This window comes from Mus caroli, unplaced genomic scaffold (assembly GCF_978045245.1).
Source record: "Mus caroli unplaced genomic scaffold, Mus_caroli_1 scaffold_18, whole genome shotgun sequence".
NCBI lineage: Eukaryota > Metazoa > Chordata > Mammalia > Rodentia > Muridae > Mus > Mus caroli.
Window position 1 is genome coordinate 19958788 of NW_028227273.1, and position 22907 is coordinate 19981694.

General features: G+C 46.0%; 1 protein-coding gene across 4 annotated transcripts in view; it reads right to left on the reverse strand.

Annotated features, from left to right (window-relative positions):
- Nucleotides 1–5522, reverse strand: part of Ltbp1 (latent transforming growth factor beta binding protein 1) — a 387481-nt gene extending 381959 nt beyond the window's left edge. For 2 of the 4 annotated variants that reach the window (XM_029471037.2, XM_021185976.3), the window contains exons 1-2: nt 4681–5520; nt 3648–3718 (exon numbers count right to left, since the gene is read on the reverse strand). In XM_029471037.2, the coding sequence (XP_029326897.1) occupies nt 3648–3718; nt 4681–5156 (547 nt within the window). In that variant the 5' untranslated portion in view covers nt 5157–5520. Of the gene's footprint in view, nt 1–3647; nt 3719–4680 lie in introns of all 4 variants that reach the window. The other 2 variants (XM_029471038.2, XM_021185979.3) reach the window with 2 other exon arrangements.
- Nucleotides 5523–22907: the final 17385 nt, after the last annotated feature.

Consider the following 22907-nt stretch of genomic DNA (forward strand, 5'->3'; position numbering starts at 1 on the left):
GCAGAAAGGAGAGTGGTTCTGAACTGTGTAGATCCCAGGATTATCTACAGCTTCCTCCTCAGGGCTGGAAGCAGATGTCACGTGTATCATGAGATGAACACGGTCCAGCCACTTCCTCCGGCTTCAACCACAACTGTGCATCCCTAATTCTCCCAACCAACACGTGGCCAGTGACCTCTCTTTCTGGACCTGCAGGAGGCAGAACTAGCGACACACAGGCAGACACATGTCCTTGCCTGCCTGGCCTGGAGTAGCAGGAAGCGATGATACAAATGTTCCATATCCAGATAATCTCTTTCTGGGGCTTGGGATTCTTGGGAATTCTGAGCCCCCAGAAAAAGGGAATCTCGAGGGGTTATCTCTTTTTTTCAGGAAAGGCACTCTGACAATTGCCGAGAAATCTTTAGAAAACCTCATAGCACACACCAGCAGGCTCTGTCGCTTTGTGCATGTATGGGGTAAATGAATAAGTGTTTGCATGAGTCAACATGTGTGCCGGTACCTGTGCGTGTGTGTGCACGGAGAGGCCACAGTTCAACCTTGAATGTCACTCCTCGGAAGCTCCTCACCTTGTTTTAAGAGACAGGGTCTATCGTTGGCCTAGAACTCAACAATTAGACCAGGCTGACGGGCCAGTGAGCCTTGGGGATCCACTTGCCTTTGCCTCCCAGCCTTTTTAGGTGGTTTCTACGGATGAATGCGAGATCTGAAGCTTTCAGGACACTTTACCAAGTAATCAACCTCCCCAACTCCTGCCCTGTGTACAGCAATATCCCACCTTCATACAGCAATACCCCACTGCCTCTGTGCTGTGACAGAGGGCTGCCCTCCATGCCACAGGACAAGCATGTCCCAGCAGCTTTGAGGCAGATGCAGTGACTGGGTGAAGCGATCCTAGCCCAAAAGAACGCTGCTGCCACATTCCAGTCAGTTCTGTCAAGTGTAATTGAAGAATAGAGCCAGGCAGTTGGAGCACATAACATTAATCCCAGCACTCAGGAAGTAGAGTCATAGGGATCTCTATGAGATCCTTGAGGCCAGCCGGGTCTAAGGAGTGAGTTCCAGGATAGCAAGGGCTATGTAGAGAGACCTTGTGTCAATAATAATAAATAATAATAAACAATAATAGAGTTTGGCCCTCAGGAAGTCTTTAAGTCAGCCATCATTGCTTGATACTTGCCCAAATCCTAAAACACAGAGACGGTTCATTTCTGTCCACTTAAAATCCTTCTGTTTACCTCATGGAACCAAAGGCATTTTCCATCAAACAAGGCCATCAGAATGATTGCATCAGGTCTTTACTTACACATTGGTATTAAAAGGAATCTTTATAAAACCTCACAGCGGGCTGGTGAGATGGCTCAGTGGGTAAGAGCATCCGACTGCTCTTCCGAAGGTCCGGAGTTCAAATCCCAGCAACCACATGGTGGCTCACAACCATCCATAACAAGATCTGACTCCCTCTTCTGGTGCATCTGAAGACAGTGTACTTACATATAATAAATAAATAAATAAATAAATAAATAAATAAATAAATAAATCTTTAAAAAAAAAAACTCACAGCACACACCAGCAAGCCCTGTTGCTTTGTACATGTTTGGGGGTAAATGGATGAGTGTTTGCGTGAGTCGACATGTGTGCTGGTACATTCGCATGTCTATGCACGGAGAGGCCACAGATCAACCTTGAATGTCACTCCTCGGAAGCTCCCCACCTTGTTTTGGGGGACAGGGTCTCTCACTGGCCTAGCTGGCTGGCCAGGGAGCCTGAGGGATCCACTTACCTTTGCCGCCCAGCCTTTTTAGATGGGTTTTAGGCCCCACCTAAAACTACAGACCCCAAACTACAACAAGGCACATTGCTGAGTTTTATTATAAAATACAAGTCAATGAGCAGCTGAAATTTTGGACAACTCCAGTTTACACAATAACAGCTCACACTCTGCAAGGAGAGCATTTAAAGAGACTTACTTTGGGAGCTGGACATGATTCAGTGATTAAGAGCACTGGGTGCTCCTGCAGAGGACCTGGGTTCAGATCCCAGCACCAGCATGGTGGCTCACAACCATCTATCCCTCTCTAATCTATAGTTCTGGGGATCTGACTCCCTCCTCTGGCCTCTCGATGTACATCGTGCACAGATGCATAAAAAAATAGTTTGCAAACTAATAAAAAACGTTAATGCTTACTCTTTTAGAGTGGAGGTAAATGTTTTTCTATTCCCTGCTGACTTGTCGAGGGGGTTTCAACATGCATTTATCTTTATCTTTACAATGTTTATAAGAAATGTTCTTTGGACCAAAGAGTGGACACTTTGCCCCTTCTAAGAATTGGGAACAAAACACCCATGGAAGGAGTTACAGAGACAAAGTTTGGAGCTGAGATGAAAGGATGGACCGTCTAGAGACTGCCATACCTGGGGATCCACCCCATAATCAGCCTCCAAACGATGACACCATTGCATACACTAGCAAGCATTTGCTGAAAGGACCCTGATATAGCTGTCTCTTATGAGGCTATGCTGGGGCCTGGCAAGCACAGAAGTGGATGCTCACAGTCAGCTATTGAATGGAACACAGAGCCGCCAATGGAAGAGCTAGAGAAAGTACCCAAGGAGCTAAAGGGGTCTGCAACCCTATAGGTGGAACAACAATATGAACTAACCAGTACCCCTGGAGCTCTTGTCTCTAGCTGCATATGTATCAGAAGATGGCCTAGTCGGCCATCATTGGGAAGAGAGGCCCCTTGGTCTTGCAAACTTTATGTGCCCCAGTACAGGGGAACGCCAGGGCCAAGAAGTGGGAGTGGGTGGATAGGGGACTGGGGGGAAGAGAGGGTCTGGGGGACTTTTGGGATAGCATTTGAAATGTAAATTAAGAAAATACCTAATTAAATACTTCGGTGTTCTTATATCTATATGTGTGATTAATATTTTTAAAAAATACTGTTAAGCATGTATATAAAGTAGGGAAACCCCAAGTGCAGGAGGATTCTGGAAAAAAATAACTGGGCTTCAAGGATGGAGGGTGCTTGAGGCTCTTCTCAGGAAGCTTTATATACTTTTAATATCGGACCTGGTTAGCTTAGGTCTGTAATTCCTGGAGGGGACAGGACTGTGTGTACTGACGCAGGAGTATGAATAGCTCATTGGTGGAGAGCTTGCTCAGCACATAGGTAGCCTTAAGTTCGATCCCCAGTGTGCAACTATTCCTGTCTTATTCCAGGAAAGACTCCCCTACTTCCCATTCTGCCTTTGTCATCATGTCAACGAATGCTTTTTATTCGTTGGTGCAAACACGATAAAATGAATTGTATTTTGTTTTGGCACACAGCCTACGCTCAAGTGGGAATTTTTCCCCCCAAGTGAGACAGGCATAAGCATCGGGGTTGAGTGCAGGGGCACGCTGGATACCATAACCCTGAAGGACAAGCATACTCCGGTCCTTCCTAGATGGTTATACAGGCTGCAGGTGTACTCTATTTCAGACTTCACCTTCCCAGGGCCAGTGCCTGCCTCTTCAAGAGGCCTCTGTAGAACCTCCCTAACCCAACCTGGCCCTCTTCTTCCCACTCCACCTCCCGCCCCCACCACCACCACAGCCCCACCTGGTCCACTGTGCAAGGCCCGCTGTGAGTACAGTGACTTACGTTTGGTGCACCTCTGGGAGCCAGGAGGTTTACTCCACCCGTGGCAGCACTGCCCTCCACAGACATTGATCCTGAAACAAAGCGAGACCTCTGAGTCCAGTGCAGTGAACTCAAGCTTTCAGAGTGTTCCTGAAAAGCCAATCTCTTGCTTACACATTCCTCTCGATTAGAGAGAGAGTTCCAAAGTGTGCCTAGGATGCTCCACCCAACGGTGCTCAAGTGGAAGGGTCAGGGACCATTCACCTGGGAAGGATGGAGAAACCAAGGGATCTGCATAAACAAGCACGGAGTCTTAAAATCCAAACAAACGGTTCTCTTAAACTCCAAATTAAAACAGAGTCAAATGTATTCTTCATATTCTCTGGGCCCACTTTGCTTCAGAGAGTAGTACCCCCCCGAACCCCTCCCCCTCCCCCGTGCTGCCAAAAGAGTGAGATCACCCCGAGAATCCATCCCTGCGGGAGGGGGGCATATGTTCAAATTAAGTCGCCCCCATCCTAACTTGTGATTAATGGGGTAAAAGCCGTTCAGTGGGGATACTTATCAGCTCCGAATAACAAACTTTAATCCCTACTGCTGTTCACATGGAGTCTCACCCCCAGCCCCTTACCAATTTAGGACCCACAGGTGCCAGGAAACCCAAGTATACAATTTCTGGGATGCTCAAGGAGAGCTGGGTCTTTAGAGCCAGCTTTCACTCACAATCCCTTTTTCATTAGGTAAACCAAAATAAAAAACCGAGTTGCAAGAAGTTTAATTGATGCCTTGGGATTAAGTTGTAGTGACTTCATGTTTACGCCCATAGTCTAGGAGCAGAAGGGTTTGCGCACAGGAGGTTACGCCCGGGGAAGAAATAAATGCCTTTTGTGTTTCCCCCGCAGCTGGGTAACAATGCACTGAGAGTTAACCACCAGTAAAAAGTGAGCCGGCTTCCCCCGTGCCCACCCCTTCCCGCAGCGCCCCCGGCGGGGAGGAGACGGTTCCCTGGCCTCGGCGGGTCCCAGCGCGCGAGGCAGGCAGAGCGTGGGCTTACCCCTGCAGCGGCTGCTTCTGCTGAACCTGCAGTCTGGAGCCCCCGGCGCTCTGAGCGTCCTGCTGCACTTGGGAGCGCACGACTTGCCTGCCATGTTTGGCGAAGCGAGTGACCGCGGTCTGAGCACCGGCCTTAGAGTGGAGCTGCCGGCCGGGCCCCCCCGGACGCGCGGGCTCGGGTGGCAGCGGAGATCGGAGCCCGGGCAGGGCCGCGCCGCCAGGCTGGCTGGTGCGCCGGGTCCGCTCGGCTGGGGGCCCAGCCAAGGCGCGGCTGGAGGCGGCTGTTGAGCTCCGGCTGTACCTGGCGTCCAGTGCGACGTTGAAGGTCCGCGGGGGCCCAGCCAGAGGCAAGGCTCCGGCCGGCAGTCCCGGGCCCGGGCGCACCACGTACGTGATCCTCCGCACCCGGCCGTGCGCAGACCACGCTAGCAGCCCTGCCCAGAGCAGGAGACCCCACCTGAGCCAGGCTCCCGCCATCGCGGGCAGTCTCCGGCCGCGCGGCTCGTCCTGCCCCGGCGCGCTCCCTCGGTATCCCCAAGGACTCTGCAGAGAGCCCGTGCGCCGCGGGGTGGAGGCCAACTGGGTGGCCGCAGGGGAGGGAGCTTTGCGGGCGGCTGAGCGGCAGCGGACCCCAGCCGGGAGTGGAGGCGAGCAGGGGGCGGGAGTTGGGGTGGAGAGGAGGGGAGGGGCGCGGGCTGCTCAAGGTGAGGGTCCCCTGGCTCAGACGAGGTGTCGCCCGGTGCGGCTGGGGTGCTACGGGCGCCAACCCCGCGAGGGTGAGCAAGGACGACCGTGAGCGCTGGACGCTCAGAGGCAGCCCGGGCTGCAAAGTCTTTTAAAAGTTTCTTCTCCCCGGTGGAGCCCTGTGTCAGATCTGAACAGCCAATCTGCGGCAGACGTGACGTCAGGCAGCAAATCCTAATTGGGGAAAGCTCGAGATGAGCCGGAGAAGGAGCCGCCACCCTCCGCATCCAGAGATTGGGGCTATGGGTCGGGTTGACAGGGGTTCCCGCTCCCCAGTGCCAGGAAAAGACAAAGGGCTCAGCAAGGTGAGGGAACGGCCCTTTCCTTCTAGCAGCCGGAAAGGATTCGAGCAATACAGTTTGGAAGCGCAGGCACTTTTACTCGAGTTTGCTCGGATACTGTCTGCAGAAGTTGGATTAAAACACTAGGTCCAGTCCCAGAAAAGGCTATCCGAGGTAGCGTGAGCTGTCCATTGGAAAGTGATTAGCTCTATTAGTCGGAAGGAAGGTTTTCTTTAGGACTGCAACCTCCGGAAGACTTTGTGGTACCCTGCTCCTGGCATTGGAGGGTCAAGAATGCGGGATGGGCAGTAGGGGGCGCTCGTGTAGATGAAGAAAATCGCAGAGGTTGCCCTGCCGGTGGTCCTTGCAGTGGAGTGGAATGGAGCATTTAGGAATTCTCTCTCTCTCTCTCTCTCTCTCTCTCTCTCTCTCTCTCTCTCTCTCTCTCTGGTGCAAAACAGAGTTTGAAGAAAACCAGGAAATGACGTCTTTACTGCTAACATCTGAATTAAGACAATGTCAACAGAATGAATGCTGTTTTTACATGACTGCAATCAAAAGTCCATGATAATAACTGTATATTAAAAAAAAATTTTTTTAAGGCCCGGGACTGGAGCAATAGCTCGGTGGTTAAGTGCACTGGCTGCTTTTTCAGGGGACCTGGATTAGATTCCCAACCATCCAAAATTCCAGTTCCAGGAGGTTTGATGCTCTCTTCTGACCTTCAGGCGCCCATACACATATTCAGACAAAGCAGTGACACACATAAAATAAATAAACATTTTTAAGTGAATTAAAAAGGGTCTTTTCCCAGGCTTGGGTTTTCTCCCATTTTGATTGTTCTTTGTTTGAGGGTTTTCCCTGCATCCGCTTAGGACAACTGATAGCAAGTGAGAATAATTTCAGAAATATTGATAGTGGGAAAAGTCATTCCAAGCTGAGGACTAATCTAGTCACCTACTTTTCTCTGCACATTACAGAAATACTGGTGAGTGTTTGCTCTGAGGAAAGTGGGCCTGGAGGCCAGCAGCCTGAACACAGGCTTCCAGAAGCAGCACTGTCTGAGAGAGTCATTACCATCAAAGAAATAGCTCTGGTCGCGGGGAGGGGACCAGGGCTCCAGCTAAAATGATCACTAATGGCTACTGGTCACGGACACCTCACCTTTCCTCTCAGAAGCTCTGCTTTCTCAACAAACACACACACACACACACACCAACTGGGTGAAAAGCCCCTCCCAGCCCTGAACAGGATAACTCCAGTCCAACCTTAGAGCTGGGTTAAAGTGAACCAGATGAAAAGAAGGGTCAAGACACTGTCCCAAGTCTGCAACTTTGAGTTCTAGATGCAAAAGTACAAGGGAACAAATGCCTACCAAATGCCCGCTGTGCAGCAGATACACAGCATCTTTGTATCTATCTAGAGCTACAAAGTATCCTGGGGCACAAAGCCTTTTGTAAAGTAAACCTATCTGGTTGAGGAAACAAGATCTAAATAAAGCATTAAAGAAGCTACGCAGCTGGATTAAGTAATGCTTAGAGAAAAATAACAGAAATCTCACAAGGCACTGCTTGACTTCCATGGTCCTATAACCTAGCTTAGCCCATAATTCTTTGTCATCTTGTGGACAATTCGTAACAGAGAATGTTTCCTAGCTGCAAGTCAAACCTGCCCCAGTGAAGATTTTAGGTGTCATATAGGGATTTTCTAAGCAGTTGTTGCAGTGGACAGGGAGCAGGGAAGGAAGCAGGAGGCGAGGCTGAGTGCACTTTGATAAGAGAGGCCATGGGATGGGAAGGGCAGAGGAGAATAGACAAGGGAAATGACCCAGGCAGCAGCATCAACAAGAAGTCTTTACTAGTCTTCAGTGCTGGGTGAGCCTTCCTGACAAGTGTCTCCCAGGTCCAGGATGGGGGAATGGCATATATCAACACTGCTTCCAGGACAGAAGCAGCTGTCTACAGAGGGCACAGCTGGAAGCAGACCCTGGGGGCCTAGCCTTGCTACTTTACTTTGAGCAAGTCATTCCACCTGCCTGGATCTCAGTTTCTAGAGAATCTGGGGTTCTGCTTGTAATCACTGCATTTGCAGTAAGACTGGTTTTTACTCTGCTCTATGGCTCTGTAGAGAAGTGTTTTCTGTTAAACAGCTCAGAAAGTAAGAGCACCTGGTGTGCAACCATAAAGACCTAAGTTCAAATCCCCATCACCCACATAGTAACAGACCACATGGTCACAGAAGCTCATAACTCTAGCACTGTAGGGGAAGGAAACCAGAAGAATACAGGAACTTGCTGTTATCAGCCTAGCTCCTGGTGCAATGAAAGACCCTGCCTCAAGGGACTAGGCAGAAATGATCACACAGGGCATCCAGTGTCCCCCTCTGGCCTTCACACAAACAGAAAGGCAAGCATGAACACACAATACACATACATACATACATACATACATACATACATACATACATACCACTTACATATACCATGCACACATCATAAAAATTACAAATGTTTTCTACCACTGAAAATGTACAAGGCAGCAGGGCAGTGGTCATGCACGCCTTTCATCCCAGCACTTGGGAGGCAGAGGCAGGCAGATCTCTGAGTTCAAGGCCAGCCTGGTCTACAGAGTGAGTTCCAGGACAGCCAGGGCTACACAGAGAAACCCTGTGAAAGAAGAAAGAAAGAAAGAAAGAAAGAAAGAAAGAAAGAAAGAAAGAAAGAAAGAAAGAAAGAAAGAAAGAAAGAACAAAAGAAAGAAAGAGATAAAGAAAGAAAAGAAAAAGAAAGAAAGAAAAGAAAAGAAAAGAAAAGAAAAGAAAAGAAAAGAAAAGAAAAGAAAAGAAAAGAAAAGGCACAAGGCAACATTTCTTTCTCTTGACAGCAATACAGGAGGGACCACTTCTGATGCTTCTTCAACCAAATTATAACCTCCAAAAATGAATGTTCACCTCATCCCTACACATGCTAGAACACGTGTGTGTCTACATGTCCATGAATATGTAAATATATGCATAAGCAAAGAGTCCCACTCAGGGGCTGCTGGCAGATGCCACAAAGTCACAGTTTTCCACACAAGTTTCTTGTTTCTTATATAACTAGCAAGATCGTCTCTGAGAGCTGTGCTGTGTTCCCCATGCAACTTCACATGAGATGGCTGCTCATCTCGAACTCACTCTTCACCCTGAAGGCCCAGTTCCTGTCAGGCATCAATGCCTGATCAGCCTTTGCCAAGTCTCAGCCAAACTTAATGCCACAGACCCTGAACCCAAACCCCCCCTAGGGTTCAAGGTCCATTTATACTGGCAGTACACAACTTCCTCGTTCAAAAACCAAGTCTTTAAAGATCTCATAAAACTTCTTGGACTTCAGATGGTTTTTAGAAAACAATACTCAGATGAGCTAAGTGTAAATGAATCAGAAAAGAGGATTATGTTTCCCATTAAAACCCATGGGCTTGAAGATTAGGGAAGAAAGAAAGGCTGGCAAATGCCAAACATTTCAGAGCACTTTGAGACCATTAGTCAAACTCAGAATGCAGCCAGGTTCCCTCATCTCCACACTTTATGAGTTTTGTAATTGAAAAATCTTTCTCTACATTTAGGATAGGCTACAAGTCAAATTTAGTGGCTGCCTGCAATCAAAATGCCTCCACGCATATTTTCTTCAGCCAGGGAGTTCATAGAGCCCCACCCCCAGCCCACCCCCACCCTGTCATCTCTAGTCTCATCAAGAACTTCTTAGAAAGAGAATATGGGAGCCGAGAGGGGAGAGCCGTTAAAAAGTCATAAGTCTGAACATAGTGTGACGAGGGAGAGAGAGAGACGACGAGAGGAAGGTGGAGAGACGGAAGGGGAGAGCAGGATGCTACAGTTTTCATCAGTATCTTAAAGCCGTGGTCCCCAGAGTAGTATTAGTGGAAGGTGATGGAACCTTTAGCAAAAGCAGGTTTGTGGGAAGTCCTCAAGCCTTCAAGAGGGATTGCGGGCCACGATCTCTTCCTGTTGCTCTTTTAACTTCTCGTATCACAAGGTGAGAAAACCATTCCGCCCCAGGCCCCTGCCATGACGCGCGCCATCTCAGCAGAGAGCAAGAGAAATCAGGGACTGGGACTTCCAGCCCCATAAACGAAACAAGGCTTTTCACGTCTAAAGCTCATGACCCACACACGGTATTTCCTTCTCACAGCAAACCAGAGCTGACTCGTACAGGAGAGAAAGAGAAATGGCTTTGTCAGGGAAAGATTCGTAGTACAAGGACGAACAAAGGGAGCTGTGGTGAGCGAAGAACACAACCAGACCATGGTAGGAGAAAGAAAGGATCAGTGTGTGAAGACGGGACAGACAGATGTGTGGAGAGGAAGGGAAAGAAGAAACATGGTTAGGACAGAAGGAGATGTATGCCTGTGAGCACTTAGGAAAATAACAAAAGAAAAGGGGAAGGAAGGAAGGAAGAAGGAAGGAAGGAAGGAAGGAAGGAAGGAAGGAAGGAAGGAAGGAAGGAAGGAAGCACCAACCACCCCGAACCCCATGGGCATGACTTTTCAGGCTGCTAGCTCTGATCCTGGCAGCCTTTTCTGAACACCAGCCAGTTCTGACCTGAACATCAACTCACTCTGGTTTGGGCTGGAATTAAACCCACACCCTTACAGTGTGGCCTTGTACATCATACGAAGTAGAAGAGACAACGAATCCCACATCCCGCATAGCTGAGGAAACAAGGCAGAGAGGGGGCTCTTCAACTACAGACTCCAAATAGGTCCCTAGTTCATTCTCATAGGTCCCTCTCTCATATCAACTAGTCCTTGAGAAATCAGTAGTGAAGCCATGCCTTGAGACACACACATATAATTCAAGAACTGGGAAGAAGGGATGGGGTGAGGCAGGAGAATTCAGAGTTCAATACCAACCTGAGCAGCACTGAGAGGCAGCCTCAGAAAATACTAAAAAGGAGAGGTAAAAAAGGTTTAAAGTGTGTAACTTCTTCCCGGAGCCCTGGCTCTGTCTCGGTGAGGAACAGCCAATAACAGAAGATGTTAGAATCTGTCTGCTGAGCTGTGTGAGCAAGATAAAGACAAATCAGCCTCACAGAAACCTAAGGTCCCTCCACTGTGGGCAGCAAGAAAAGCTACGGGGTCCCCATCATTTCCCTCCCCTTAAAGTATCTTTAGTTGTTCTTCAATGAACATTCTCTGACTGTCTGGCAAGGTCTGAAAATTTGCCTTTGTTGAGCCTTTAAAAAAAAATTCAAAACCAACTTCCATGTTAAGTGCAGAACTTAAATAAATACAATACTGATCTGCAAGTCAGTGCTTCCCCTGAACCAGTAAGTGCCTTTGTGTTGGTCATGAGCATCTGGCCTTGACAATCCTGAAACTTCTATACAAAGAGTATATGTCTAATATGACAGACAAACAAGTAAAGGCGCATGTGTCTAGCGTTAGAAAGAGACAGAGGGGGAGAGGGGGAGGGGGAGGGAGAAGGAGAGAGACTAGAAGAGGCAGCAGAGAAATGGCTCGGAGGTTAAGAACTGGACAGCCAGGGCTATACAGAGAAACCCTGTCTCAAAACCCACCCCCCAAAAAGGGCTGCTCTTAAAAGAGGAGTGATCTTCAGTTCCCAGCACCCATGTGGTAGTATACAACCATACATAATTCCAGTTCCAGAGACTCTATCGCCTTCTTCTGGCCAATCTGGGCACTGCATGCACACACTGAACAGACACATAACAAGCAAGACACTCATACATGTGAAATAAGTGGTGCACGCCTTTAATCCTAGCACTTGGAAGGCAGAGGCAGGCGGATTTCTAAGTTCGAGGTCAGCCTGGTCTACAGCCAGGGCTATACAGAGAAACCCTGTCTCGAAAAACCAAAAAAAAAAAAAAAAAGAATGGGCAACAAGCTCTATGAGGAGAGAAAATGCCAAGATCCTTTCTTCTCTGGTTTGATTATTCCAGCCCCGTCTGAGTTGCCTTACAGATAACAAAAGGCAGTTGGCACCCAGTGCAAGGTTCTAAATGCAATCCGTTAATTCAGCTTTCACTGAGATTTCAAGGACTTGCGTTCAGAACTTCTAGCTTTTAAAACAAGTTCTTCTAATTAAATTTGTTTTTTGAAATTTTCAGACATGTCTACTAAGCCTTGTTATTACTCTCCCCACCCCCACTCTCCCATCCCTATGGCCCCATCTCCTCCCCACAAGTCCCTTTTCTATAGTCATGTGGTTTTTGTCTTCTCTCACAATCCAAGGGGTTTAACCAGGGCCATCTATATAACTGAAGGTTTGAAACTCCCCATTGGAGCCCAGTAGGTTTGCTAGTGATTAGCAGCCTGCAGTGACTCCTAGAATCTACCAGTGGCCACCACTTCAGTGGAAGGCAGAGAAGAGCCTCTTGAGTCTCTCTCCATGCGTGGGTGTCTAAGGGCAGGGCCATGCTCATGCAGACTCACTCGCTGGAGGTGAGCACACGTGCGTTTGAGTTCTTCATCTGAATGGCCGTATCATGGCCAGATGCCATTCCACAACACTTACATCTGTGGACTTCTATGTTCCTTCCACCCATCTTCTGAAATGTTCTTGGAACCTTAGAAGGGGGAATATAAAAGTCTTTAGCGATGAGCACTCTATCGTCACCTTGTCTTAGCAACTTGAGCGTTTGTGTATCTCTGCATCACTGTTTTTCCTCAGGAGCTGTGGAACCCTTGAGTAGATGTGTTAAGTGTAGTTGAAGTCCTACACAGATGCGAACTGTTTGACCTGGCACAACCATGTCAAAGACCAATAGCGCCTCAGACCATGGGAGAGTGCCAAAGCCTTATGGGGTCTACATAAAACTATCTAGGAATGATTGGCTAACTGTGTGCAAAAAGTACAAGCTGTAGCTTCCTCCCGAATGTTTACAGACTGGAACAGTCTATGGAGACTGCCTAACCTTTCCAACTGTGCTGTATATAAAACTTGCTGTGGTTTTCAGTTGCCACATAATTGGTGCCACTCCATCAGAGTACACATAGTCTATCTTACTCCAGCTTTTCTATGCTCATGTCTGACTTCTCTTCATTCCCTCACCACCATAGTCAGGTTTCCATACCCAAGCCACTCAGGACATGGTAGCTTTTTACTTCAAAGAGAGTCTTCTCTGGCTAATGCTAAGAGTATCACTTGTCTCTGGGAATAAATATAATTAATTACAAGTAGTTTGATGCTGGGTCAATTTAACTAAATGACATTATTAAGCTCTTCCTTAGGCCTAGGACTTTCTCAGTCACTAAGTAATGTTCTTGTTGTTTGATTAGTTGGTTGGGTTGTTTTATTTTGGGTTTGTTTGTTTGTTTGGGGGGAATTTTGTTGTTGTTATTGTTGTTTGGTTTTTCAATCAGAATTTATTGTATCAGAAATGTATTGAAATGTATTCCTTCTTGTGGAGAGGGCCTCAAGTCCAATCACCACGAAGTAGTTGGCTACTTCTTTAACAGTCATGCCACTATCACACGGGTGGACACATCTTGTCTGGCATGTTGATACTTTGTAAACGTTGTAAGTTTACAGACAGGGATGGCTGTCGGTGCCTGTTCTCCCCCGCAATCCACACAGCACATTCTGACACCATGGAGGCTACACAGCTTCCGTTTCAGTTTGAGCTCGGTTTCTCTATATCTTGTAATCAACAAGCATGGTATTTTCAGCAATAGGGTCTTGTCGTCTAGTTCATATGGGTAACCAAGAAAAATTGTAAGATCCTGTATTGTTTTAGAGGAAATCTAGGGCCTTCCTGCTTTAAAAACAGGTATTCCACACTTGGCACTGGAAATTTTATTTAATAATCCATAACTTCTATCCTCAACCTTGTCCACTCTTGCAAGGTATTACTTTATAAACTATTACATTTTTTTATTATGGTTTTAAAATTGAATTACAACATAGTATTTCTATATAACTTGTTCATACATCTTTTTGTTAACTCTCACCACATCTCTTCTCCCCTAACTCCCTACTTAACCCTTTCCACCCCCAGTATTTCACTTCTTTATTTCCATATTACCTATGTTCTACCATCCCTGTCTCCTTCGAGGGACACCACCACCTCATGGCTTCTCTCTAGTTTCCTCACTTCTGAGGGTACTTTAGGTTAGACATACCAAACCAGATGTTTGCATCTAGAATCCACCAGTGGGGAACATGAGGCATTTGTCTTTCTGGATCTGGGTCATCTCACTCAAGAAGATTGTTTTTCTATCTGTCCAGTCGCCTTCACGTTTCATTGTTTCTCTTTACACAGTTACATTGTATATATGTCCTACTTCTCCACTCCTCAGTGATAGCTGAGTCCATTGCCTAGCTACGGGGAATAGGGGAGCAATGAACATGCATAACAAGCATGTGTCTCTATAGTATGATGGAGAATCTTTGGGGTAGATGCTCACAAGTGGTACAAATGGTTCATATTAGTTCTATTTCCAGTCTTTGGAGGAAACTCTGTACCAGTTTCCATAGTAAGCACTCCAGTTTTCATTCCCAACAACAGTGAATAAAGGTTCTTCTTTCTCTTCATCCTTGACAGCAGTTATTATTGCTGTGTTGGAGTTTTTTGTTCATTTGGTTTTTGCTCTTTGGTTTTGTTTTTTGTTTTGTTTTGCTTAGTTTGATGTCTTGATGACAGCTCTTCTGACTGGGTGGCATAGACTCTCAATGTGGTTTTAAATAGAATTTCGCTGATGGCTAGTGTAGAACATTTTTTTAAATGTTGATCAGCAATTTGCATTCCCTCTGGTTAGATCTACAGCTCATTTTTTTTTTGGCTTCTCTGTTGTCTTGATGCTTTGTTTTTTTCAGTTCTTTGTGTATTCTAGATATTAATCCTCTTTAGGCTGTATAACTGATGAAAAGTTTCTCTTCTTCTATAGACCTTCTCTTGACTCAGTTAACAACTTACTTGCTGTGAAGAAGTTTTTTGTAGGTTCACTGAGGTCCTATTTTTCAATTATTGGTCTTAATTGCTGGATGGATGTTGCCCTCTTTAGGAAGTTGCTACCCAAGTCTATATGTTGTAGCATGTTTCTTATCATTTCTTCTTACTTGAAACTCTTGAGCATGAGATAGGAGGCTAAATAATTAAATAATATCCCATGCTATTTTACCTGCACCTTTCATTAATACCATCCACCAAGCTTCATTGTGCCCATGAGGTAAAAAGAAAATTTCAGGCCACTAAGATGGCCCAGCAGGTAATGGCACTTGCCACCAAGCCCAAGGACTTGAGTTCCCACCCTCAAAATGGTGAAAAGAGAGAACTGACTCCCACAAGTTGTCCTCTGACCCACACACACTTGCAGTGACATGTTGGCATCTCTGTACCCATATGGACACACACACAACTTGTGTGCACACACACACAAATAAGTAAATAATTTTTAAAGTGGTTGTTCCTGTATCAAGGGGAGAAATCAGTTTGGATATACTCCAAACTGTGAGATGCATTTCAACAAAGAAATCCATAAAACACTTGTCTTTTGATCACAAGAAGTCCTCCAATTTGTTTTTATTCCATTTTGGAATCTCTCTTTTAAAGGACACTTCTGTGTCCTTTCCTAGAGTGCACAGGATTTTCCTAATTTCTCTGATTAAATTAAAATTCAAAGATGCTCAGACAGCTGCAAGATTGGTTGAGCACCAGGTGGGCAATAATATTCTCTATAATCAAATACAGCCACTTATAAATAACAACCAAGTTTTAAAAGGAAATTCCTGCCTCACTTCCACCTCTGTGCTCCCCAGGCTTTTGAACTGCTGCAATGGCTTCTTTACTGAAACCTCAAGTCATTAGTAATCTGAATTGCCTGTATAACTTCACACAATAGCCGTAGAGTGTGATGCCACTTAAATTTAGCACTGGAGGGTGGGACAGAAGACCAGAGTTGTGGGAGAGGGAACAATGGGCAGCCAGCATAGCACACATCTGGAATCAGGACACTGGGAAGGTGGATGGAGGGAGCCATACACACATATCTGAAACCTGGACGCTGGGTAGGTGGATGGAGGGAGCCACATAGATGCCTGTTGCTAGCTGGCCAGCAAGCCTAGCTGAAATAGCAATCTCCAAGCCACTAAGAGAGCAAGTCCCCCCCAAAAAAAAACAAAGAGAAAAAAAGAAAGAAAGGTGAGGAAAAGATGAACAGGACCTGAGGGTTGTCCTCCGACAATGTACACATGCGTGCATGCATCTCTGCACACACATGAACACAAACACACACTGAGCACTGGATAATTTTTTTTTCAAAACGTATTCTTTGTCCTTTATCAGACTGGTGAAGGCGTTATCTAGAGGGTGAAAGCAGTCAGGAAAAAAAAAAACCGGACTGAAGGTAGCCACCACTAATCCACCAATTCCAATACTGCTGCATTTAGAAGACCTGCAGGCTTTTTCAGGCTAATTTTGGCCTACTCCCTCATCTGCCGCAGCTACATTTTCCCATCAATTTGTCCTTCTCTTTGAAAGAAAAATAAGACCTGGTACTCCGGTAGTCAGTAGAAATATGAGGCCCAGGCTCCTGCCTCCAAACTTCCCCTCGCATCGTTCTCTGCGATGTCCTTACCTCCTCCCTCCACCCTGCCTCCTGCTTTCAGGAGCCAGCTTTGAGCCACTAATCTCTTTCTTTTCTCTCAGCTGACACTGGACATGTCATAGGCACTTTAAGAACGCTTCCTGCCGATGACAACTTTATTTTTACATTTTCGGTTCCATGGAAGATGAAAGCACAGGTATCAACAGCTGAGGTCTGGCTAGGACACTGATAGGTCTGTCATTCACTGTCTGCACTCAGGCCCTACCAAGCCCACATCGTTCATCAAAGATGGTTTCCCTGTAAGCCAAGCGGTGGCTCTCTGTAGGGTGGAGAAAATTCCCTAACTCTGAACTTGAAACGAGGTTTGAGAAGTTCTGTAGAAAGAATCTGGTTGAGTTTGGCTTTGAACACTCTTATACTGACCAAACTCCCTCATTCAAACACTTACCGATTTTTATAACATCCTTTTTGCTACTTTCTTGCTTTGCCCTATTAGCGGAGACCAGGACGGTCTGTGCGAATCAAACTAGTAAAAGCCACAAGAACACGCGGGAACTGAGGCGTGCACAGAAAGTAACTCATACCCCCAAAGACACACCAGCTCTGGAGGAAAAGCCTGGCTTTCTAAACAGAGAGCTGAGACCAGTAAAACCAGCCCAGTGTCTGGAGTCCTCCAGGTTTCCTGGTTTTAAAACTCGGGTTTAAAAAGCTGCTGCTGAGCAGGATCGGGTTACACGTGCCAGCTGCCTACGACTCCACACTTAACCCTTTCCCGCCCGCACCCCGCTGCATTTCAGTCCTAGAAACAATGCTGACATCCTCTGGTTGTCATCCTCTGATTCCCTGGTACTCTCTCCTCTGTTAGACTGAGGAGGAACTGGCGGAAGCCCCAAGTGAAGCTGCGTGCCCTTACCCACAGGGATTTCCAGGCTTCATCTCTGGAGTCCTGTGTAAAGAGGGCAGAGGCCTAGTGTGTAGTAATTCCACTGTAACACAGTAAACAATTCATGGGGGGCACCCTGGGTGTTTTTAAATAAGCAATGGCTCTGGCCTTTTGCGTACACAAAGGCCAGCAATTAGAAAACAGACAGCTATTCATTTTCAAAAACCAAGAGAGTGGTTAGTTCATTGACTCCTTCATTTATTCAATCCTTCATTCAGCCCTTGTTTTTTTGTTTGTTTGTTTGTTTGTTTTTTACCATGGCAAATGAACTCATAAGCTAGTCGATTGAGCTTGGTTTTTTGTTTTGCTCTTTTTTTTTTTTTTTTGAGACATGGTCTCCCTAAATAGTCCAGACCAGCCTTGAACTCGTACCTCACCCCCACCACAATCCTTACTTCCTGAGCTATAGGACTAGAGATGTGTACCTGCAACTCAATAGCCATTTTTTTGAGAACTTTGTTTTTAAACTGTAAATGAAGAAAAGACTTTTGAGACATTTTTGCTTGGACAAGATCCAAGGCTTTTTTTTTTCCCTAAAATTTCAGAAAAGTGTCTTTGGAAGTCCCAGAAAAGAATTACAGCTAATTGCTAGAAAACTCTACAGGGACACGCATGCAAGCAGCTATGGTCTGTAGATATAGCACAGGAAAGTACACGCGCTTTGCCATCAAACAACCTGGGCTCCATTTCTGGTTCCTTTGCTAAGCTTGGAAGAGAACCTGGGTCCCAAGCATCTAGGATGGTAGGACTTAAACCCTTGCATTCCCCCATTTTTAAAGGGAACATTTTGGAGGTTACTCAGTGCGGTCCTGGGAAGGGCTTCTCAGCTGGAAGTGGTTAGAAAAGGATAAGTTCAGCCTTAGGTATCTTAAGAGGTCTGGAGGGGCTGCAGTTTGAGTTTATCACTTTCTGGTTCAGCGCACTGAATGATTTCTTCGTGATCATGAGTGGTTTTTTGGTCTGCCTCTACAGATTTACTGCCTCAATTCTTCCAGAGAGAGAAAGTTATTCCTGGGGGGGAAAAAAAACAAAAAAAACAACGGATCATTCTCTAGGGGTTTTGTAATCAAAGATGCCAAAGATTGGAGTCTGTTGAGTTCTTCTCTCCATGGAAAGGCTGCAAATCTAAACTGCAGATACTCTCCCTAACAGAGGACAGAAACATAAGGTGGGGGATGCCTGTTACTGTAGTACCTCACATCTGCATTATGACCCATCAGTAATGGCAGAGGAGACAACATTGGACACATTTGAACGTTCTGAAGTGCAGGCATCCTTAAGTTAAAAAGTCAGGAAACTAGTTCAAAGCCATCTTCCTCATTCCTCACAGCCTCACGGTAGCAAGCGTTATTGTATCACCAATTGGCCTGCTTAATGTGCACAACTAATGCCACAGGTAATATGGCATAAAGCCCAAAAGCCACATCCAGTCCAATACTGGAAATTCATCCCATTCTGTCATATTGTAAATAAAGTTTTACTGAAACATGGACACGCCCATTATGGAAGTTCTTTCCTAACCCATTGGTAAAAAATATTTGCATATACCCTGCAAATACCTGTCTTTTGCCCTTGGCAAAGAAGGTTTGACTACCGTCATCCTCACCAGTAGTAAGCGGCAGGATTGGGTTTGAAACATCTCCAGACACAATTCGAAAGTCAGACGTAAGCAAACATCACGTCTTAAACCTGTAGGAGTATCATACAAACCTTCCCATTCCCATATTCCTGATTGCACGTCTTTTGATAAGAAGAGATTCTTCATGCGCTATCTCCAGCAGTGTGACACTGAATCCTGGCAACCTGCCCCTAAAAAGCTCCTTTAAAACGTTAAACAGAATGAACAGTGGATTAGCCAGGAAATTAAGTTATCTTAATCCTCAGAGGTCAAAAAGGAGTGGAAGCCAAGAGAGCTACTGATGCTCACCCAAGCAGGCAGGAGACCCCCAGGGCACTTGTTGCTATTCTGTAAATTAGACCTTCCAGTTTTAAGAGCACCTGAGGAAGGGGCACAGGGGAGCTTTGCAACAGGGCAGTGCAGTCAGCACAGAGCTCTGGAATGAGTTCCCAAAGGCCCACATGCCCAGTAAAAGAGGAAAGTAGAAAATATTTGCTAGGCAAAGAAAGCCAGCAAAGAAAAGGTTGTGTCTCAACCTTAATTTCAGTTGGAAGGGAAAAAGTCTCTAACCTCTCTCCACCAGCAGCAGCAGCAGCAGCAGAGGTAATACGCCAAGTTCATTCCACACACCTATTCTGAAAGTGTTTTAAGCCAAAACATAATAATTAGGCATTAATGAAAATAGACAGGCTCTTAAGCCCAAGCACCATACAATTCTCACCAGAAAAAAAGTGAGCTTGTGATAAACATGCACACACCCACACACACACACACACACACACACACACACACGATACTCACAGAGTGAATTATCAATGCCAGAATCAACCATGGGAAGCTTTAGGTATTGAAATGATGTGTGCATGTATGTGGGTGTGTACACGGTCATGCCATAACATGCATGTGGAGGCTTTCCCCCATGAGAGTTAGTTATCCCATCCACCATATGGGTCTGGGAATCAAACTCAGGCCATTAGCCTTGAGGCAAACATCCTTACCCACTGAGCCCTCATAAGTTTTTATGGATCCTAGAAAAATTTAAAATATATTCACCTCCACACTCACATTCCAGGGAAAGGGCAAAATACTAAAGACAAATACAATAGCTTAAAATTTGAGAGAGAGAGAAAAAAATAAGGTTATCTGCTCAATTTCTGGCTTTTTGCCAACAACAGTAGAAGTGGAAAGACTAAAAATGTCTTCAGGATGCTGGAGGAAATAGGTGAGGGGTAAATAATTATGTAAGAACAGCACTTACCCCTCAAGAATGAGGATAGAATGGATTGTATGCAACTGAACAAAAGCCAAGATAATTCACCTCCAAAACACCCTGAGAGGCGCCAGGTATGGTGCACACCTGTAATCCCAGAACTTAAAAAGCAGGGGGTCAGGAATTCAAGAGGCAAACCAAAGCAGGCCAGAAGGGATCCTTAGTAGGCCAAGGATGCCATTCAGCAGTAAAGCACCTTGCCTAGCAGCCCTCATGGGGACCTGAAGATCTTCAGAAGTCAGGACAGTGGGGGTTGGGGAGACAGCCACTGAGCAGTGTGCCTGTCCCATAAGCATGAAGACCTGAGTCAGGATAGAAACACCCACAGAAAGGCAGGGAAGGGGTGTGTCCACATCAGTAACTCAAGCCCACTGAGTAGGGAACACTGGGTCAGAGACAGGGGGATCCCCTGAGCTTGCTGGCCAGCCAGTGTAGATGAGTCAGAGAGTACCAGGCTCAATGAGACACACTGTCTCTAAAGCTAAGATGCTAAAACTAGAGGAAGAGAATGTTGACTTCTGGCCCCCGTGGGCCGGCACACTCTCACACACCCAAAGAGCTATTTCTAGATAGGTCTACTTCTCCCATGCCCTAACAACTCTTTTTTTCTACTACCTCTGGTGGGTGGTAGGCTAGACGACAGGTTGAACCGTTATTAAAGTAGATTGGAAAAACTATTGCCTACAAGATTGTGATGATGGGGACGGGCACATTAGATTCGAGGCACTGGAGTGTCACTGTCCCTGTTGGTTTCATCTTGATCAGAACTAAGTGTCCCAGAGACTCCTGGTCTATTCTGTTCATCAGGAGACTTTGAGAGAATTGGTTATGCTAAGGCACATGGTGTAGCATGCGGGAAGGATGCTCTGTCATATCACTCCAGTCAACAAGAGGGAGACCCACAGCATATACTTCCATCCCACCCCATCACCACCCCTGGGTGGCAACCAGACAGCTATTTCCTTACCAACACTGATACCCATGGATCCTCTTCAAAGCATGTCCCACAAGAGTTAACTTGCCTCCTCCACAAAAACCAGGAGTTGCTAAACTTTTTCTACTGAGTTGATATTTTAGGCCCTAACATCTCAATTATACAACATCATCATTATGGTAATTGGTAAGCAGCCATCAAACAATGTGTCAACAAGTGGGTCTTTCTGGATTCCAGTGAAATACTATTTACAAAATAGACGGTAAGCCAGATGGGCCCCCTCAAGCAACAGCTTGCTCACTCCTGTAGCAGGCTCTGAGTGCTGTGGTGGCAACTTACTGTTTGTTTCCTCTTTGGATCTATCCATACATGCCAAGGGCTCCTTATGCCCTCGCTATGTCCTTAGAATAGATGGGAGACCCTCCACTGACATATCCAATAGGCCTTTGCCCTTCAGCAACTACAGCAAACACATTGCTATTTCCCCATCTGAAGAAGTCTTGGAGTGCCTTCTTCAGAGTCTTTCTATAAAACCCTTGGTTTGGTAGCATCCATTTGACTTTTTATAATATCTCTGCTTCACTTTAACAATTCCTGTGCCTACCTCATGCTCACTGGGGCAGTGAGCATGCCCAACTCATGTATGACGACCTGAAAGAGTAACAGGCATATCAGTCTTGTGTTGACTTCCTTCCAGGATACTTCCAATTCTATTTCATAGGATGACATCAGTGGGGTTCGGTTCTGATACACGCTGCCTCACCAATTATGAGCATTGAGTCAGCTAATCTCGTAGAAAGACCAGTAGAAGACCCTTTTCTCCTTCACCATTCCAAGTATTCCAGAGATGCACCCATGGTTAAAGAGGATAGCCTTCTCTTGAAACAGTGGTTTTCAACCTGTGAGTCATAATCCCTTGGGAGAGGGGTGGCATATCAGATATCCTGCATATCAGATATTTGCATTATGATTCATAATCGTAGCAAAAATGTAGCTATGAAGTAACAACAGAAATAATGGTTGGGATCATCATACCATGAGGAACTATATTAAAGGGTCTTATCATTAAGAAGGTTGAGAACCACTGTCTTAGAGCCAATTGTACACTAGTAGTTAGGCTCCCCCAGCAGAACAAGCTCTAGAGAGCTATTCAGTAAATAACCAGTTTTCATCCCTTGGTATTAATGAACCAATTTTGTGAACAAAATTTTACAGATGCTATTTCTTTTCTGCAGCAACTAAAATAATGATCTGGACCAGAGCAAACAGAGTCTTGACTTTAAAACATAAAGACGACCCTTCAATAGCTGTATGCTCAGCTATGGTGCCATCTGCCTCCTACCACTGGTGACAGAGGCTGAAGCCTTGCCTAACTATCCATAAGCAAAGGTGATTCTCCTGATGTGGTCCAGGCTGGCAAGGCTGAAAGCTCCCAGGAGACTGTATGAGCTGCCCAGCCCTCACTAAGAGCCATGCCTTAGAATATGGGGTCTGGGAAGAAAGAGAGACCCTCTGTAGACCATGAACCCTTGAAGAGAAGAGATTGGGAAAAATTTAACCTTGACTTCTAAATAGGAATGCCAGAGGCTTGGCATGTGTGCAGTAAACCCCCCCTGGGTTTCCTGGGGAAAGTGGTTCTATATCCCTGTGACCTGCTAACTCCAGCTTACAGCTGGCCTTGGGGGACTCACTGCTGATATTCACCAGAACAGAAGTTTCCAGAAAATCCTCACCTTAACTCCTCACCTTAACCTCAATCCCCCACTTTCTACAATACTGTAAATTTTGCAAAGTGCTTTGACAGGGACTTTTAATCTACCCTGGAAGCCTATGACACTCAACTACCTCCAATGTCTCCTCACCAGTTTATGAAATG